Source organism: Nyctereutes procyonoides, unplaced genomic scaffold, assembly GCF_905146905.1.
Source record: "Nyctereutes procyonoides isolate TBG_1078 unplaced genomic scaffold, NYPRO_anot_genome, whole genome shotgun sequence".
Taxonomy (NCBI): Eukaryota; Metazoa; Chordata; class Mammalia; order Carnivora; family Canidae; genus Nyctereutes; species Nyctereutes procyonoides.
Genome location: NW_026575117.1, coordinates 11,101,328 through 11,122,407, shown reverse-complemented (window position 1 = coordinate 11,122,407; position 21,080 = coordinate 11,101,328). Strand labels below are relative to the sequence as shown.

Here is a 21,080-nt window from a genome sequence, read left to right as displayed (position 1 = left end):
ATTTCTAATTTAATTCCATTGTGATATAAGAGTATGTATTTGTATGACATTTGTTCTTTTGAATTTATTGAGGTATATTTTATGGCCCTGAATGTGGTCTGTCTTGGTGAATGTTTCATGTGAGCTTGAGAAGAATCTGTGGGCTATTGTGGTCTATAAATGTCAGTTAGGGTTAATTGACAGCTGTTCTTTTCAATTGTGTACTTACCGATTTCCTGCCTGCGGGATCTGTCAGTTACTTAGAAAGGGGTGTTGAGATCTCTAACTCCTACAGTCACTGTTTCTCATTGCAGTTCTATCAGTTTGGCTTCATGTATTTTGGTGCTCTGGAGCTACACACATACACATTAAAGATGGTTATGTCTTCTTTGAGAACTGACCCCTTTATTGTGAAACACCCATCTTTATCCCTGATGATTTCTTTTCTCTGAAGTCTGTTTTGTCTGACATTAATATAGTTATTCCAACCTTATTTTAATTAATGTTAGCGTGGTATATCTTCTCCCTCCCTTTACTTTTATTTGTTTTTAATTTTTAAAATTTCTTTATTTTTTAAAATTTTTAAATTCAATTTGCCAATATATAGTATAACACCCAGTGTTCATCTCATCATGTGCCTCCTTAATGCCCATCACCCACTTACCGCCCCCTCCCAGCTTCTGCAACTGTTTGTTTCCCAGAGTTTGGAGTCTTTCATGGTTTGTCATCCTCTCTAATTTTTCCCCACTCGGTTTCCCCCCCTTCCCTTATGGTCTCTTTCACTATTTCTTATATTCCACATGTGAGTGAAACCATATGATAATTGTCTTTCTCCGATTGACTTATTTCACTTAGCATAATACCCTCCAGCTCCATCCATGTTGAAGTAAATGGTAGATATTTATCCTTTCTGATGGCTGAGTAATATTCCATTGTATATATAGACCACATCGTCTTTATCCATTCATCTGTTGAAGGACAGATTGGCTCCTTCCACAATTTGGCTATTATGGACATTACTGCTATGAACATTGGGGTGCAGGTGTCCCAGCGTTTCACTAGATCTGTATCTTGCAGTAGTGCAATTGCTACATCATAGGGTAGCTCAATTTTTAACTTCTTGAGGAACCTCCACACTGTTTGCCATTTCCATTTTCGTCAGTTTGATCAAATGCTTCTGGACAGCTCTTCAGAATATGAAAGTGGTTTACAAGACAGATGTAAAGATGATTTGGAAAGGTTGGAAAGTGAGGCCTTTGAAAGAAAAGCACTCTGTGTCTAAAGAAGAACCTAGGGGGGGTCAGTTGAATGTCTCCAAGCACATGAAGAGCAGGCCCACCTCTAACAGTTATAGAGCACAAGGTCAGAACAATGGAAGTCACATGTCATATGATGGATTGAAAAGTTACAAATCAGAGCACCTGAGTGGCTCAGTGTTTGAGTGTCTACCTTTGGCCCAGAGCATGATCCCAGAGTCCTGGAATTGAGTCCCACATCAGACTCCCCACAGGGAGCCTGCTTCTCCCTCTGCCTATGTCTCTGCCTCTCTCTGTGTGCCTCTCATAAATAAATAAATAAAATCTTAAAAAAAAAAAGTTGCAAATCAACTTAACTGTTAAATATGTCCTGTCACCCTACCATAATAAAAATACTTTTATTATAACAATATCAAGAACTATGAAATTAAGACTAAAAGTTGGCAAGGTATTAGAGACAACAGAATTTAATAATTGTTCCCATGACCAAGTTATCTATTGGTGAGTCTATGATATTTGGGTGAGTAATAAAATAAAGACACGCATAAGTAATGCATAATTATATATTCCATATAATTTACTTTCTTGTATTTATTTCAGCAGGATCATGAATTATATTTTTCTATTTTAAATTTTATTTAATTATATTTTTAGAATCAAGATTTTTGGTTTAATTATTATTACATTAACAGTAACAATATAAACTGGATTTTGAAGGAAAATATAAATCAATTTAAAACATATGCAGTTTGAATACATTTTTAGCAAGTGCACATTAAAGTAAATGTAAAAAACAAAAATCTAAACTTATTTACATGTTTTAAAAATGAGTTATTTTAAATACTCAGAATTACCTATTATATCAAAATGAGGAATAAGTATAAATATCAAAAGTTTAAACTAAGATAGTTTAAATAAAATTCACCTTTTAATTTACTTTTTCAGAAATTAAATTGTTTGTATTTATAAAACAAACTATTCACAGTTCTAAATTCTGAGTTTATCAAGTGCCTACATAAAAAATCACTACCCTGTTTCACAAGTATGCCTAAATTTCATACATTCAAATTTGAGTAATTTGAATTATTAACTATTGCAAAGTGCCCCTGCCATGTCAAGGTCAACTCTCATAAATACTATATCAATTCCTGAGTACCTCCAGAGTCACAATTTGAACTAAAAATAAGGCAAGAGTATGGATGTTCAGCACCACAGACAAATAATACCTCATTATATGAAGTTCTATTGCATTTATGGTATCCAAGAGGAAGAATTTTATTCAAATTAATTAATTTTTTATCGAAGCATTTTTGCCACTTACATTCTTTTCCTACTTGAAAGCAGCATCTGTTACAGGGTAACTGTCCTTCATGTCACTTGGGCTTAGCCACTTTTGTTTCACTAACACAGAGCAACAGATGTGGAGTTCTCCCTGGGGCATTCGTCTTAAAAGCAGATATTTATAAGAGCTCTGCTGTATCAGAGTAAAGAGCCAGATCCCTGGTAACAGACACACTTGCATGTTCTTTAGTACATTTATGTTTTGTGTGTTTGTAATGTATGAACTTCTCTAATGAGGTGGGCTGATTGGTGGAGATCCTTCTTTCCAAGGTTTTCTTAAGTGAACAAACAAAAAACCAAACAAAAACTGTCACAAATCATCTCCGTTAAGGATTGGCCTCCTTTACAAGGAAAGACATGCTTTTATATGGTCTGGCCATTTATTAACAATATTCACTGCTTATTTAATGCTTTACATCATTAATTTATTTGCCTTTGTAACATGCATGAATGCTCATTCATTTCTATCCTCAATCAAATGTTGCTTCTCTGGTTACTGAGTAAAAGAATGATTGTTTCTCTCTAAACTCCTATAGCCTTCTTTTGAATCAGTGCTGTGGTACTTACCACAGTCTGCCCTCTATTTACAAGTATTTGGCTACATCACCTTTCCAGTTTCATTCATTCAGTCAAGAAATATTTATTTTTTACAAAACAAAGTATCTACTCCCATGAAACTTATAATCCCATGTGGGACACAAAATAAATAGATATGTGATATCAAGGAGTGGTAATTAAGAAATAGAGGTCAGTTGAGGTGATAGAAAGTTTCAGGAGTGCTATTTTATATATGCAGGTAGTCTGAAAGGGCCTCTGAACAGAGATGGGATAAAAGGAGGGAATGAGTCAAGGAAATAACTGGAGATAAAGCTAAGTGGAGGCATCTGTAAGTATAAGGACTATGAGAAAATGTGTTCAGTAAACAGAAGTGTTGCTTAAAAAGATTAAATGAGGGGAAATGCAGAGGAAAATAGGTCACATCAGAAAAGGACCCAAAAGCACAACTATAGGATTATAGGTCAAGGTAAAAAATTTAGATTGTGAGTTCCTTTATGACAGGTGACTGCATCTGGCTTTTGCATTGCTCAAAGGTTTTTAATAGTACCACCCATAGCTATGGCAAGCTATGTTTAAAGAAAGCTCGGTACTTCTGGCTTTCAACTGATAAAAATTAACTGCTAATTTTGTCTTATTTGAGGATATAACGGGAAACTTGAAGTACAGTTAAATATCTATCTAGAATTTAATATAATACAAATTATAATAAAACGATAGTAATAATACAAAGTCATTAAGATCTCTGTGGTAATCTTTGATCGTTTTCTTCCCAGGATTTCCAAACTGTACTACCATCATTTGATCTCTTCTCAAAATATGGAAAATCATATTCAAAAGCTGGACAAATTATATAAAGGTATGCATTTTGCTAAGAAGCACTTCAGAAAGTATATTAAAAACATTTAAAAAATGAAGTGAGATTGACTTTAACTTTCAAGCATTTTAAAACCATGATATAACATTTATATATAATAAAACTCCCATTTTTCATTCTAATTTAACGGTTTTTAACATTCAAAAATCATAGATTTTATTTTCAAATCTCTTGTCCAAAACAGACTCAAAATACATTAAGAAATAGAGGGGTACCTGGTGGCTTAGTGGTTGAGTATCTGCCTTTGGCTCAGGTTGTGATCCTGGGTCCCTGGGGTGGAGTCCTGCATCTGGTTCCCCGCAGGGATCCTGTTTCTCCCTCTGCCTATGTCTCTGCTGCTCTCTCTGTGTCTCTCATGAATAAATAAATAAAATCTTTTTTAAAAAAATGCATTAAGAAATAGAATTGACAGAAATCTGAAGTCATCTTTAAATTAACTAATACAATAAATAAATAGTTTTAGACGATGCAATGAAAAAATATTGATAGTGTCCAAAAGCTAAAATAGTTTAAAATATTTTAGTCAGTATGTATGTTACTTGAAGTACAAGTTGTCTCTAGGGGATTCCAAATAAATAGTGTCTAGGATCTCTGATTATCGAAGTTTACAGTATAGAGAAGGACAGAGATACCCACATAAACTTCAAGATCACAAAATAAGCTCTCAGTGAAAACCATTTAATTGCTGAGGAGCTTTAGAATAGGAACTGATTAAAATCAAATTAAGACTAATAGGTCTTCTGGCACTTTCAGCCAAATGTGAAGGAGGTTCCAGATGAAAACAGCAAAGCTCACTCTAGTTGAAGGAAAGAGGCAGGAATGAGAAATCATGCTGAGTGGAATTCCCCAGGTAACGTGCTAACCTCAAGAAGCAAAGGAAAGCACCTATCTGTTGGAAGGAGCACAGCATAGATACAGGCAACTTCTGTTCTGTAGATTTAGTGTTAGTGTCACTTCTCCCCCTCCTCCAGCTTTAGACGCTTCAACTCAGAAATTAGTATGTTAAATATAAATAGTAGTATCTACCTCTTAACTACTCCAAAGGAATATAGGAAGGGAAATATGAAATACTTCGAGTGAATAGAAAAACATAGTGTCAAGTAGAATTGCTATTTCAAAGGTTTATAAAGTACCATTACATATCGGGGCATTTACCTAGTATTTGTGACTCACAATAGAGGAAATAACATTTTTCATATTCGTGTCTGATTCATGTTAGTTCAAAGATACAGCCTGTTCATAATGGTGAGAGCTTGAAAACAACATGGATACTCAGCATATGCTGAGTTAAATAAATAAGACATAAATACAACACCATGAAGACATTAAAAGTGTTAACATAGATCTTTACCCTGAATTTGAAAAAAAAAAAATGCCTGTATTTCTAAGAAAAGGTTAGATTCAAAAGAACTGGTGTAGTCTGATTCCTTAAAAAAAAAAAAATGTGTTTGTGTGTGGAGGGGGTGTCTGGGTGGCTCAGATGGTTAAGCATCTGCCTTTGGCTGAGGTCATGATCCCAGGGTCCTGGGATCCAGCCCCGCATTGCATCGGGGCTCTCTGCTCAGCAGGAAGCCTGCTTCTCCCTCTGCCTCTCCCCTCCACTTGTGCGTTCTTTCTCTCTCAAATGAATAAATTAAATCTTTTGTAAAAAAGTGTGTGAATGTGTGTGTGTGTACACATACATATATAACATATATGTATGCATAAAAACACACTTGCATGCATTTATTTGTATATTGCAGGTATATGTATACATTCTTCAGGCAAAATGTTAATGATGGTTATCTCTAGATAGTGAGATGATGATTGCCTTTTTGGGTGATACTTCTTTTATAGTCTCATTTTATAAAATTTTTATCTAATCAGACAAAAGCAAAGTGTTAAAACACTCCAGTAGGGACTAGTTGCTCTTCTCTGCCAATTACAAAAGCATCTTGACTTTATTTTATTCAATCATAATAATTTAGAGACAATTATCTCTTTTTTCTGAAGACAAAATAATCACTTGCTAAATTATTTATAAAGAAGACAAGGATGAGTAACAAATGTTTCACATTACTTTTAATTAAAAAGAGTGCACAATGCACAGATATGTGACAGAAATATGTGATAGAAATTTATAAAAAATTTTGCTAACGCTTCTCTTGGAGTTTTAACTATTTTGTAAATTGAAAATATTCTCAAAATGTCCTCTCCTCTTCTTGGAAAGGAAATTAATGTCTAGTGTTTAATTTTGGTAAGTGAAGGGTAGCCGCCTTAGCTGAGGCTCTCCTATTAAGATTTAATCTCACCAAATACAACAGAGTGCTTCTATTCTTTGTAAAGAAGGCCAAGACGGGGACACTTACACCAAAATGTTGAATAAAGATGCCATAGTAATTTTTTGAGCTATCTATTTGATTGCTTCAGCTTCAAGATAGTTCATCACTTCACTCTAATTCACCCTACATTGCCTCTTACACTCACACTGCGTTTTCCCATCAGTCCGATTAGCATAGCGATGCCTTCACCAGATTAATCTTTCTTTCCTTAGAGTGTCTGCATTTCGGATAAACAGAGCCTACACTACCCATTTTGATTAATACACTAAGAGTTCCGCCACTGAAACTGCTGAGAGTGAATTAGATTTTAAACACACACATATTTTAAAATCTACTCTCTGACTAGAATGTGACTCCTTTTCATTTCCTTAATTTTTCTTTGTAACTGGTCATTTTTGTGACCTTTGATAGTTTCCAAGCAGCTTGGTTGAAATCAGATTATACTATGTTGCATCAAGAGTATGTATTGCTTGGCCATCTTTTTAGCTACATTCATCTTTCCAGGCAGAAGACTCTCTTTAAGGATTTAAGTGAAGAAATCATAACAAAATGAGGTGAAATCATTGGTTAGTCTGGCATCAATGTGAGTTTTCTTGCATTATGTGCTCCTCAAGCTTTTCACATTCTTCTTTGTAATGGGCCTTGGTCTATGCTCTTTCCGCTAAATGTGGTTCAATTTTGAGACCAGATGAGTTACGTTTTAATTAAATTATGCATGAAAACCAATGTATTCCCCCCCCTTGTAGGAATTTGGCATATAAATGACTTACATAGCTGAGAAAAAAAGTTAAAATGGAAAATAAGTTTGGTTATCACCTGAATTAAGGAACAGCCAAAAAAATTCTATTGTTTTTTTTTTCCAGAAGAAATAAGATTTTAGCAACTGTGTAAGGAAAATGAAGGTGTATGAGGAGAAAGTAATAATCAGGCATATAAGCTATATATATGCCTGTTGGAGGGTAATTTTTTAATTTGACAAGAGGAATGATTAAGTCTTGTCATTCAGCTTGACACCATGTGAATTTATAACCCTTTCCAATTTAGTCATAATGAATTGGCAAAAAAACAAAATGAAACGAAACCCAATATTCCTTTAGTATGTTTTTTTGGCCTGATGGTCCTTTGAATAAAGATGATAGAACAACCCACTTGCCTCTAGGAAAACATTCTGCTGTGTTTCTCCATGACTGAGGCAAGTGGGCTGAGCATTCTGTATTTAGATAGATTGGTATGCACAATCAGCATTGGTTGCCAGTGTCTGCAGCAGTGTAGACAGAGATTAGAGAATCGGATGATTCCAGCAGACCTAGACATGAGTCAAATCACGGCATAGCCTCCCAGACTTCTAACTGAGCTAACTCTAAGGGAGGAAGATTTAAATAGAGATTTTGAGAACTCATGTTACTGGGTTCTTTTCTTCTTTCATTGTACTCTTTGTTTTTAGAAAATAAGACCAAATGTAAAAATGAGTTTAAAGTGTGAGTGTGGAATAGAAAACCCCCACTGCCTGAAATCCTGGATTCTACTTCTGTAGCACAAGTCTCTTAACCTCTGAAGTGTGTGTGTGTGTGTGTGTGTGTGTGTGTCTTTCTCTCTCTCTCTCTCTCTTCCTCCCACCCCTTCTTTCTCTCTCATTTGTCCATAGGAGAAATAGGAAGCATCTTTGGTTCATTCAAAAATTCTGTAGTCTAAAAGTAAAATTAAAATGAGTACCCTACAGAAAATACACTTAAACCATACTTCTTACAGTGATTCAATAAACTGTAATATTTTGCATCCAACTGCTCATAAATTAATTACAGTGTGGATCTATGTGCACATAGTATGTGGATAGTGAGTCTTTTACTTCTGAGAATGTCTGTCACGATTCAGCCCCTGGTGCCCAAAAGTGCCATAAATGGTTCCACTGAAGTGGCCATATTCTGACCCCATCTACCTAGTCACAACCAATGAGACCAGTGTTGGGTACTCAAGTTAAGGGCAGCCAACAGGTAAGTGTGAATGATGAATGGTTGGAAGTATGAATGGCATGAAGTGGTTTGGTGGGAGAGCTCTTGCCTAAGGAAAATAGGGACCAATTAGAAACCCCTCAGGACATGAACTTGCAACATACAGACATACACCTGTGAGTGTGGTACCAGAAACATAGGCTCCCTCAAATAGAGAAGACATTTGCAGGTCTTGCTGCAAAGAGAGTGAAAAGGTAATCTGGTCATTAGGGTTGTACCTAGTACATTGTGTTCACTTAGTAAGTAATTTCTGAATGAAAAGCAAGTGTCTGACCAATTAAATTGTGGAATTTTAGAGTATGTCTTCTAACCCATTGAATCTTTCATAGCAATTAGCGGTCTATGAGGTATTTTGTAGGTGCTGGAGAATATTTGTTGATTCTGACTTCAACACAAACTCTAAAGATGGTAGGCTGGTGTTGGAAAGAGTCTGAACATTGCCCACTTCAAAGCTACCGTGGCAAGTCTTATGATTCCGTCCATAACTTTGCCTTTGTCCATATGATAGTTTAAGTTAGAATTTTAAAACTTTAATGTAATAAGGCATTATGCAAGGAATTATGATTTGTGAAGTTTTATAGGAAATAGGTTCACTTTTAAAACATCTCCAATGTTACTTTTTAAAAAACAGTTGACATTCATTTAGTGCCAAATTTGGTGAATATGGTGGGAGTTATAGTAAGTCTGAGTTTGCAGAACATTCAAATAAGTAATAAAAGCCAATGCTTTTCTTAATAAGATAACATTCATTGCAAGGAGAAATTTGCTGACATTTGAGGATGGGGAATAGAAATAGAATAGGAAAATATGTTATCAGGTATTATACAAAATAATGGAAGATGATAAAGAATTATTCTATGTTGTAAAGTGTAAAAATTTGAATAGTAGTAGCTAGATTCAGAACAGAGCAGAGTTCTTTGAAACATGCATGGAGTCTATCCCAGATAACAGAATGGATAATTCAACTATCAAACTCCATTTACCCTGGAAACAATTAATGAAAATAAAAATCAAAATGACATTCCTGGGAGGGGGGGTGTATAACCTGGTCTCTTGTTATAATGGCTCCTAACTCCATGAAGCTTCTTTCTCTCTTCCTTGATTATTATTATCTTTTTAAAATAGGATATATCACTTTATAGTAATGGAATCGATGATGCTCGGTTCTCTATAATAATCTTAGGAGACTAGAATCTTTTTCTAATGCTGCTGCCAATGCTCACAATGTTTTGGAACTCATTCCTTTCAAATAACCTTCATCATTGGTTTATAAGGTATTACAAAGTCTCAGTGCTCCAAAGTTACCTATTCCTGGAAATTCGGAAACAAAAGTAATTGTGAGGGCATCTGACTTCTCTCTCTTTCCTCCCCCTTCCCATTCCTCTTCATCCCCTCCCTCCTCCTCTTCCTCTTTTTCCTATTCATCTTCAAAGTTATATCAGTACACCCAAGAAAAATAATTCTAGCTCTCAACAGATGTTTGGGAACTGCTAAGTATTTCATTGTTCAAAATGTCGGTTTTATCTTCTTCACTGATACCCAACCTCTTGAATGCTTCAGGAGCCCTTAGCCAATCTTTGTAATGTTGATTCTTCACCACCACCTCTCAGCAAACACACACACTCAAGCTCCTGATAACTACAGAGGTTTCCAGAGGAGTCCAGAAATGCCTTTGTGTTGAGTAGAGATTAAGACTGAGTTGCGGAATCTTACTAGAGAATATAATTGAGGAAAGCAATCTGTTTCATCTAGAAAACTGCTTAGCTCCATCAACTCCTATAAAATCTCCTTCCTACATTCCCAATATGAGCCAACTCAAGAAAGTTAGTGAGACATAGCGTCTGACCAAAACTAAGTGATAACTTGTTTACTTATCATATTTACCGAACTCCGTTCTGAATGAATGTTCATTCACCTCCATTAAAAACGTTAAGAGCACTGTGGGTGTTTGAAGGAATATATCTAGAGAACATTGAGAGTTGGATCTCCAGTTCTTCTGAAATCAAAATACTAATCAACTTTCTTATAGTTAATCAGGTAAATGTCTTTCTCTCCTCCCCCCACCCATCTCTAATTTCTTTGAGGGCAAATAACTATCTCTCATGATAAATGCCCTCTAACATCTCGTAGAGCACCTGGCACAGAGTAAAATATCTGTTGGATAGATGTTGTTAAGGAAGTTCCAAAAATCTTTCAAAGAATAGAAGCTGTAAAATAGCAAAGAGCTTCCTAAAATAATGCCTATAATGATACACCATTGCTCATTTGAATGCATACTTTGTGGAATGGTATTTTTAAACTCTCTCATTTGTAGTTACATTGTATATGATTTTGCATACACATTTGGATATACACTAAGTTGGTTGATCCTAGGTCAAGTTATGATTGCTGCTTGGGTAAAGTGTTCCTTCTGGGAAATAATCTTTCATATCTGTAAATTAGTAATTATCCTTAATTATCCTTATTTATACAATGTAGTATTATAGTTGTAAAATCAAGATTGCACTTTTATGTGAGAGAAATCGTGAATCTTTCTTACTGATTGTTTGTTCTGGTCCCTCACATTTATAGCCTATCTCTCACTTCCACACAGTGTCCATTTAGGCACTAATTTTAGCTTCAATCACAATTTGTTTCTCTTTGCCCTCATGTTCTCTTCCAGTTTACTTTTTTTCCCCATCATCAAATAGCTCAAAATGTTTTAGGAACAAAGTGAGATATTAATAAAATCACCAAATTATAGGTGGAACTTGTCTAAGATCATAGTGATACCTAAAAGCAGCCAAATTGCTAAGCCAGTAGAGCTCATTTGGTCCAAGTTCTGGTTTATAAAAAACTATAGCATAAGGGCATCTGCTGGCCTCAGTCAGAAGAGCATGTGGCTCTTGACCTCCAGGTGGTGAGTTCGAGCCCCATGTTGGTAAAGAGAATACTTAAATAATATTTTTTAAAAGGCATCAGAATAAAATTTTGTTTAAAAATGAATGAGCGAATGAACATCGTTTGAGTTGGTCTGTATTCCATGAATTAAATTCTAATTAGCATGTCTCTTTAAGCTCCTCTAAAACCACAACTCATCACATCTGTGTTACAGCTTTAATGATAAACTTTCTAACTCTTCTGCAGTAAATGAACTCTTCTTTCATTTACCACTGCTGATGAAAGATTCTAATGAGAGAAATGGCATTAATTTAGACTGATAATGTAACTGATTATTTGTTGTAGCCTACAAAAAGTGCACAATGCCAAAACACTTATCTGGTCTCTCATTTTATAATTCAAAATGTTTTCCTGCAAGAATGGAATGAAATCCCAACTTGGCCTGTGGCTTATGCTTGGATTACTCCTTTTGGAACTCAGCGTCCCCAGCAGGATCCCTCACAAGGCATAGTAGGGTGTTGCTAAGTACTCTTCCATGTCTTAACACTTCAACTTATTGATGAGGAAATCACCTTGCTGCTGGTGCCAGCAGATACAGTCATTTATCAATACATTGAGTTTAGTGTATAGTTCTCAGACTCATATTTATGATTGTGAAATGCAGCTCATTAGCACACTGTGGCATTAAGCAGTCCTTGCCTCAAAGTCAGGTGTCTGTACATTAAGGAATCCTGATATTAAGAAAGGACAAGGGTCACTTGGATGACTCAGTGGTTGAGCATCTGCCTTTGGCTCAGGTCATGATCACAGGGGTCCTGGGATGGAATCCTGCATCAGGCTCCCTGCAGGGAGCCTGCTTCTCCCTCTACCTATGTCTCTGCCTCTCTCTGTGTGTCTCTCAGAAATAAATAAATTAAAAATCTTAAAAAAAAAAAAAGAAAGAAAGAAATGATGAAACTGTGCACACTGTTTGGAATTAATCACTGAGGCAAATAGAAGGGAAGTATACAGTGTGTGTTTAATGTTGAGAAGTTAATTTGCTGCCTTATATGGAGATCGTCAGACCTTACAAACAGCAAGTGAAACCCAAGCTCTTATTATGAAATGTAATAATGATTATTTCCTAGGCTTTCATTGTTCCATAGTTAGCCTATTTTCCAGCTTGAACATAGTCTGTGCTACTTAATATATCTAAAGCATTTATATTTAATTCCAAACTACAACTACCTGACAAAAATTAATTTTCACGCCTCTTAATGTGAAAATAATCCAATTGGATGAAAGATAGATAAAAATAATTTATAAAAATATCATCCTTCATACATACTTCCTATTATAAACTACTAACATCACCAACAGGGAGAAGGGAATACATAGGACAAGATCATTTTTAGACCCTAAACAGTTTACTCATTCTTTTGAAACCTGGATATTTATGCAATAAACATAAAGGTTCTACTATAGCACCTTTTATTTTTGAGTGTTACTTTATTACAAGTCATATGAGTACAGAAATTTTTTAGTGTACAGAGGGTGAAACTGCTTCCCTCAAAGAGTTACATTCAGTTGACATGAAGAATCTGAGGAGTGATTAAAAGTAAAAAAAAAAAAAAATTAGTATATATATTTTTTAATTTGATGCATGCCTAAAATGTGAGAAAGTATGATTAACATGGGGCAGGAATAATTAAGAATAATTTCTTGGAGGAGACAAGAGTTAAGACATATAGTAGCAAGGACTTTGGGTGATTATGATGTGTCAAAGTAGTTCATCAATTGTAACAAATGTGCCACACTCCTGAGGGATGCTGATATTGGGGGAGGCTGCGCATGTATGAAGGCAAGGGATATGGGGGATATTTATGTACCTTCCTCTCAATTTCCCTGTGAACCTAAAAACTACTCTTTAAAACAAAGGCTTTTATCTTTAAAAAAAAAATGGCAATACCAAAATTTTGTGTAACTAAAATCATCCAATAAATTGGTAGGAATATAAGTTTATAGAATCTTCATTAAACTGTTTGTATATAGCCATTAGAACTTCACATATACATATTCTGTGACCTAGAAGTTCCTCTCCTAGATATATACCTAAAAGAAATGTGTACATATGTTCACCAACAAAAATGTATGAAATATTCATAGCCCTCTTTCTCACAGCAATAAAGCAGAAATAACCGAAGTCCCCATCTGCTGATGAGTGGATAAACAAAATGTGATATATCCATACAATGGAATATAATTAGCAATGAAAAGGAATGATGCACTGATACATGCCACAACATGGCTAAAACTCAAAAACATTATGCTTAGTGAAATAAGCCAGTCACAAAGGCCACATATGGCATTGGTTCTATTTTTATGAAAGGTCCAGAATGGGCAAGTGATGGAATTTTCTATAGTTAGGTTATGTTGATGGATGAACAGCTCGGTAAATATACCTAAATCCCTGAATTGTACTTTTTTTTTTAAATGCAGTGAGATACTTGTACATTCTCATTATGATAGGTAAAAATTTTAAAAGAGTGGCAACAAGATAATGGCACTGCTGTAACTCTCATCCAGTAAATTGGTAGAAGCATAAATTGTTATGTTATGGTGGAAAAACTTTCTGGCTATAGACACAAAAACTTAACATGTATATGTCCTGTAACCCAGTTATTCTTCTCCTATGTCTAGTAGATGTGTGTATATGCTCATTAAATAAAAAAAATACAAGAACGTTAATGGAAGCACCATTTTTAACAGCCGTGAAAAATTGGAAACAACCCAAATGGCTGCCAGTAGAAGAAATGATAATAAATTGTGGCATAATCGATTCATGGTGCATAGACTACAATGAAAATTAACTCTCCTCCTCCTCTCAATAACATAGAAGAGCTTCATAAATATGTTGTTTACAAGCCATCAGACATACAACATACATTGAAGTATATCAGTGCATTCCTTTAAAGTGGAAAAAATAGACAATCTCTGGTGTTTGGGGATGAAGCCATACTGACAGTAAGGAATTCAAGGAGCCTTCTGTGCATGTAGGTGCTGGTCGTGTTCTACTTCTTGATTTAGGTTATAGATAGACTTGTTTTATTTGTGAGAATTCAGTGAGCTGTATTTTTTTTTAATGAATTGTGCACCTTCCTGTATGTAGATTTTACTTCATTTCAAGTCAGACCAGTAAGAGTATAAGGGGATAGAGGACAAACAAAAACAAAAGCCCTGGAGGGCACTCATTCTCTCTGAGGATGACAGCCACTCCTCAGCTCCATCTGGTTTTGCCTAAGAGAAGGCAGGCCTAGTGACTTCAAACTAGGTACTTTTAAGAGAAGCTGGAAATATTTACATAATATTCTCCATTTTTAGGTGTTGGCAAAGATTTCAATTATAGAAATATTGTGAAAACTGTGCAAAGCACAACCAGAGCTGGACTTTGCCCTTGGTTGGTAGTCTTGGCAACTGAAGTGGCCAGTTCAGGTGGTTCTGTCTCTTACTGTGTGCGTGGGCCTAGCAACATTTCTTAAACCTTCCTGAGCCTCAATTTTCTCATCTATAAGAATTAGAATGATAATACTTTCCTCTGAGGGTTATTAAGAGGATTGACTGCATGTTAACATCACTGAAGACTGTGCCTTTAATTTAGCAGGCTCTCAATAAGTGATCATTGTTATTATTTTTATTGCCAGAGTACTCTCAGGATAACAGGAAAAAAAAGGGGGTGACAGCTTGAAACAAAGACATACAGCCACAGCTTTCCACACCTATATTTTCTTGTCATCCCTATCTTCCTCCTCTCTCACTAACTGCCTTCCTATCTTAAATCTCCTCTTGCCATAGCCCAACTAAAGGCCATCGTGGCCACCACCCCCTGTCTAGAATGAAAATGGGAGTAGGGCAGCTGGGAGATCAGTTTCTATTTCCCCATATTGAGTCTCCAAACTCATGTTTTTAGAAATACCATGATATGTGGTAATTTATTTCTAAAATTTTATGCCTATTCTAGAAAAAGTAGCATATGATTTGGATAGGTTTTTCTGGACTGCTCTGGACACTTGACCATGATAAATAACATTATTTTCAGAGATGCATTCAAAATTTTAATTTCCACAAAAAGAAAATGGTACATACCAGTTTCTTGACATGAAACTTCTTATACCACAATATTAAGACTCTTAAATTTCATACACACACAAAATGCTAAAAGTAATTTCATGATGCGAAACCCCATAGATAATTAAATTTTTATTTCAGCTTTTGTAAGTCAAATTTTACAAACACATGTAACAAATAAGAACATTTTATATTCCAAAATCCCTGATCCTGTATTTTTATAACATTCTATTGCATAAATAGGGAAAATAGAAGACAAGCCTTGACAGAGAGATATAAACCTTAAGGGTAAATCAGAAAGTGAATAACAACCACCTATATAATCAAGAATCTGCTCTACTGAATTTTGACCGTCCACAATTGATTTTAGGCATTCAGAAAGCATTTGGATATGCTTATCCATCTGGCCCCTTTACCCAATATTTACATTGAAGTTCAGTAAGTTCAATAATTAAACACTGTGTGCGTGGTGTAGTTCATCATTATTCTGATTAATATTTCCAAAGCCATGTAAGGTTAAGACTTATTATAACCCATATTCAGATGAAAAAATTAAGACAGGATGAATAACTAAACTGATGATATAAAGAGAAAAATTAGTATTGGATTCAAGTCTAGTAGGACTCTTCAACTCAGGTGGTTAGTTGTTGCATTAGAATGATGCCCTGGTGATAGTTGTTAACAGACCTCCAAAGGCCATGTCTTTGTCTCCTTGATAGGAAACAGCATTCTAGAAACCAAGACTATTATCAATTTACTCCTTCCTTTTCATGAATATTTCTATTCTTTGGCACAGATTAGGGGGGTGGTGGTGATTTCTTCTGCTGTATATATAAGGTCCAGCAAAGTCGGTCCATTTTCTTGTGCCATTGTTATGAAGGAAGAAAGTGGTTTTTTTTTTTTTTTTGTTATAGTGAATTATTTCATTCTTGTGAGGCAGAGCAAAAAGAAAGATAGCGAGGAAGGGGACATGAAATCTCATTTGGGGATAAAGAAAACAACTATTTCAAATAGTATGTAATTGTGTATAAGTAAATGTGTGTGGAATAAAAATGTAGAATGTAATTAAAACATTTGAAATATCTCAGCAAAAATAACAGATAGAGATCCTGTGTTCCCACATCTTTACCACCCTCCTCTCTCAAGCCGCTGGCTTAGTACACCAAAACATCCCTCCTTTAAAGAAAAATAAGTGGAAATAAAGAGAGCAACCCAGCATCAAGAAGAGAAAAAAGTGAGAATAACATATTGGGAACAGAAACTGCAGTCTAACTAGTGCCTCCCCACCTTCATTACCATCCTTCCAAATAAATCTCCCTGCTCCTCTTGAGCTGGCAAATAAAAAAATCAGCCCACAAGATATATGTGTGTGCTTCTCCTGATGAGCATCACCATCCATCTACAGTACGTCCCACATGCCAGTTTGAAGATGGGCTAGAGGGAGAATTAAAGACTTCAGAAAGTCCACAGCATAATCAAGAAGGCTTTTTTCTTCTGACTACACAGCTTTCATCTCTGTCTTGTGTGATTTTCTCTCCATCTCCTTCAGTCTATGGCAAAGATGCTGATTGCTGACGGGACAATAACGAATCATATACCTAACCTTCCAGGGCAACCAATTGGTTTCCAATATATGGCATGAATGCTTTTGATAAGTTTCATTTTGGCAAGGACTGTTAGTTCAGGTGTAGCCACACTGACACATTAGAATCCTGAATTCTGAGGTTTTAAAAGATGATGTCCAATTTCAAATGCATTTTTTAAATTTCAAATATAAAATAGCTTTCAAAGTACTATGGCAAGGTACAGACATTGCTTCAGATTAGGACGAAATTCAGTGGCAGTACTAAATATTTGGTCTGAACTAGTTGGACATTTTCCTTTGTTTGTTTTTATCTCAGTACAGGTAACCCTCCTCTAAAAAGTAATATTTATCATTGTTGAGACTTGATGGCATGTGGTAAGATCCCTAAGAAATAATTAATTCTAATTCTCCATACTTGCTGGGATCCTTTCTATGATATCCTAGTATGGGTTCCATTTTGGACTTCTCTAATTATTTAAAAGTTCTTTGTTATATGGAGTTTGTGATTTTGCTTACCAATATTAATTTCACGTTAGAAAAAGTTGATTCTGTCTTTCGTATAGCTGCCCTTCAAGCATTTGAGGAAAATACCATGGCTCACCTGAGATTTCTTTTCTCTGCGTTAAACACCCTTAGGTTCCAGAATTTTGTCTTCTAGCTGTTTCTACTACTACTACCTCTCCATGGCAGACAATGCTAATCACAATCCTCATGTCTACTGACCTGAGCCTAAGATCCCTTTCCACATAGCTCTCCAAGCAGTCACTATTCCATTTGAATTGTAAGTTGAAACCTATTTACTAACCTTGGTATTTTGGTTTCAATATGATAAAGTTCAGGGAAGATGGACATGGAAAATGGATTAAAGCTCTTTAATAATTTGAACATGATGTAGTTTGGGTACTGGTCCAAGGTTGATGTCACTCTATTTCAAATTGAATTAAGGAATTATATAGAATGTCAACTGTGCCCTTGATAATGCAGCTTCCATTAAAAAGAACTGTTTCTGAACAGATCGTTGGAGTCAAAATACCCATATTTGGCAAGATTCTCAGTGCTAAGTTATTAAAAGAACCAGACAATGAAAGTGAATGACTGAGTGATATCTGTAAACATTATATCAGAACTTTGGTTTGGCTTAGTTTAAGGAATGATTAATTAGCTTTTATCCATTGTTATTCAAGTTTACAGATTTCAAAGCTGCGTCGAACACTTAGAATCTAGAATATCCTTCTTTGATAGCAATCTATACCTTAACTTCATGGCAGGTTTCATTTAGGAGTTCTACTTCTTTATAAAATACTTATAGAAGATTTTTAGAAGAAAATATTGCTTAGAAACTTAATCTTCTTTTATACTCCTCATCATCTTCTGCCAAAAGAACTGGAGAATGTTCTATCTTTGTTGCATGAGATCATGCATATCTACTGCCAAACTTCAGAGAGGCCACCTAGAGTATATATTTCTCCATCTGTCAGGACCAGGAAACCATCGAAATTTGTGGATGAATGATCATTAATACAATTTTGTGGCTCTTTCTCTGGGTGCAAGTTTTTGTGAAGAAGTTAGGCATTCAAAGAAAGTGACTATCTGAGGTAAGTATACTCATTAGGTTTGATTACTTTTTTAACAGTCAAATTTCCTTCAAAAAGTAACAGAACACTTAATATCTCCCCACTTGACCTATATATTCTATACATGCTGGTGGCACAGACTGGATACAAATCAAATATCTCTGCTTGTGGCTGGAGTTCTATGTAATATCAGTTTGTTTACTTAGAATGATGACCCAAATGTCTTTGCTTAAAAAAAAATGGAAAAGCTATTACTTCAATGAATCCTTCAGTGAAAGTATCTTTAAAATGGCTCCAGAGATGGGAGGCCTGGGTGGCTCAGTTGGCTAAGTGTCTGTCTTTGGCCTTGTAGTACCCAGGATTCTGGGATCCAGCCTCCTGTGGGATCCCTGCTCAGTGGGGAGTTTGCTGCTCCCTCTTTCTCTACCCCTCCCCCTACTTGTGCTCTCTCTCTCTCTCTCTCTCTCTCTCTCTCTCGTAAATAAATAAAATCTTAAATAAAATAAAATAAATAAAATAAAATAAAATGGACTCTAGGGAGATGGTTGGATGGAAAAAAGTAGGCCTTGGTGATGAAATGGGTAAGTCCCCCGATGATGAAGCATCCTGTTGACTTAGAGAATGTTGACACCATGTAAATCCTAGAAAAGGGCCTGGTTTAGGAGGGAAGATGATTCAGTCTGAGATATATTTACTTTGAAGTGATTGTATGATATTTAAGTGAAAATGAAATGTGATGTTGTGGTTCTGGTGAGAAATCAGGACCAAAAATATAAATTGAGGCATCAATCAGGATATAGGTTATTTCTGAGTCAATGACAGGGGATTAGGTCACTGAAGTGGTCAAAAGTGAACAAATCCTCGGAGTTCAGCATAAGAGAAAATAATGAAAAGAAAAAAAAAAGAATTGGAGTAAGAGTAGAAATCTTTGTGACTGTCACAGAAGCTTGTGGAAAAGAGAGTTAAGAGAGGCAGTGGTGGGGATCCCTGGGTGGCTCAGCTGTTTGGTGCCTGCCTTCCGCCCAGGGCATGATCCTGGAGTCCCAGGATCAAATCAAGTCTCACATTGGACTCCCTACATGGAGCCTGCTTCTCCCTCTGCCTGTGTCTCTGCCTCTCTCTCTCTCTCTCTCTCTCTCTCTCTCTCATGAATAAATAAATAAATCTTTAAAAAATAAAAATTAAAAAAAAGAGAGAGGCAGTGGTCCTGAGCTGCTAATGCTGCCTAGAAAGATCATGTCAAATGGAAAATTTGAACTGATTTTTCCTTATCACTGATTCCTTCAGTTGCTCCCAATTTTATACAAAAACCAAACCATTCTCATTTGTTTTTGTAACATGCTGCTCTTCATGGTCACAATTCAACCAGGTCACCATCACTAGGACATGAACTTAGAAGTACTTTTGTTGAATAAATGTGATGGATTGCATCATTTCTATCTCTTGATGGCTTCTTTCAGCTACTTAGCCAAGGATAAAGATGAGAGTTCTGGTTATAGAATAAAGTCTGTTCCTGCATAACACTAACTTGACTATATAAAAGTAAAGTTTAGGATTTAGGGATCATTGATAAAATTCCATGGTCAACTAGGCTAATCAGCCTAGACATTTGACTCAAGTTGCCTGCTTGATTCAACACTAATAAATAAACAGGTTACTTCATTTGAAGAAATATATGTTTAGGCAGAAAGAATACAGTTCCTTTTCACAATTGGTTCCTACCAAAGGGGAAGGACAAAGGACAAATATATGGACATGATTTCTTCCAAGTAAATAGCTGAATAACATAAATCTTGTGCTCATTGGTTTTAACGTTGATCCATCTTGTGAAAATTGTGCTCATCAAATGAAACAAAGGCCCAACGAACTCTTCACTTTTCTCTTCTCCATCTCAGCTCTTCAGTCTTGCAGTTGACTTCCTGCTCCTCATGCAGAGATCAACTAAATTCTCAGAAACAGATGGTGTTCCCTCTACCACCAACTTACCCTTCTGCAGTTCGGCAGTTGGCAAGGCCAGATGGATTAACATCCTGGAATTAAATTTTTCACCAAATTCTTTTAAGTAAGCAGACGTTTTATTAATATGGACTTCTGGACATGGAACAATACCCAGAGATGATTGATTGGAAAATCTAATTAAAGGCAACAATGTGGAAGAACCGAAGCAGTGAGTTCATTCTGAAAATAAACAACATACTTGTATCTCATACTCTTTGAATAATAAAACTGAACTGAGAATATATTTTACAGTGGTTGGATGGATAGGCATTGCTTGCCGATGACTTGCATTCATCCTCAGACACCTAGAACTGACTACAGATAAGTCCAACAAAAATAATAATATATTAGTCTCAGGCTAATTTTTATATGGGGAGAGAAAGTTGGGCTATCACTCAAATTCCTAACTTCTACCATTCTACTGTCCAAAATTCATTAAAATCAAAAATTAATGATGTGCTTAGTGTTACAAATTTAGCAGGGTGCTCCCTACAAGAATCGAAAAGGAAATACATTGTCCCTACACATAAAGCTGTAAAGCCAACGCAGAACAGGACATAAATAAACAAGCTAAGGCTGGCTCCGTCTTCATTATTCATGT

General features: G+C 35.7%; 1 protein-coding gene across 3 annotated transcripts in view; it reads left to right on the top strand.

Annotated features, from left to right (window-relative positions):
* Nucleotides 1–20,645, top strand: part of SPATA17 (spermatogenesis associated 17) — a 186,767-nt gene extending 166,122 nt beyond the window's left edge. For 2 of the 3 annotated variants that reach the window (XM_055334109.1, XM_055334107.1), the window contains one exon: nucleotides 20,377–20,645. In XM_055334109.1, the coding sequence (XP_055190084.1) occupies nucleotides 20,377–20,547 (171 nt within the window). In that variant the 3' untranslated portion in view covers nucleotides 20,548–20,645. Of the gene's footprint in view, nucleotides 1–3,907; nucleotides 3,991–20,376 lie in introns of all 3 variants that reach the window. The other variant, XM_055334108.1, reaches the window with a different exon arrangement.
* The last annotated feature ends 435 nt before the right edge of the window (nucleotides 20,646–21,080 follow it).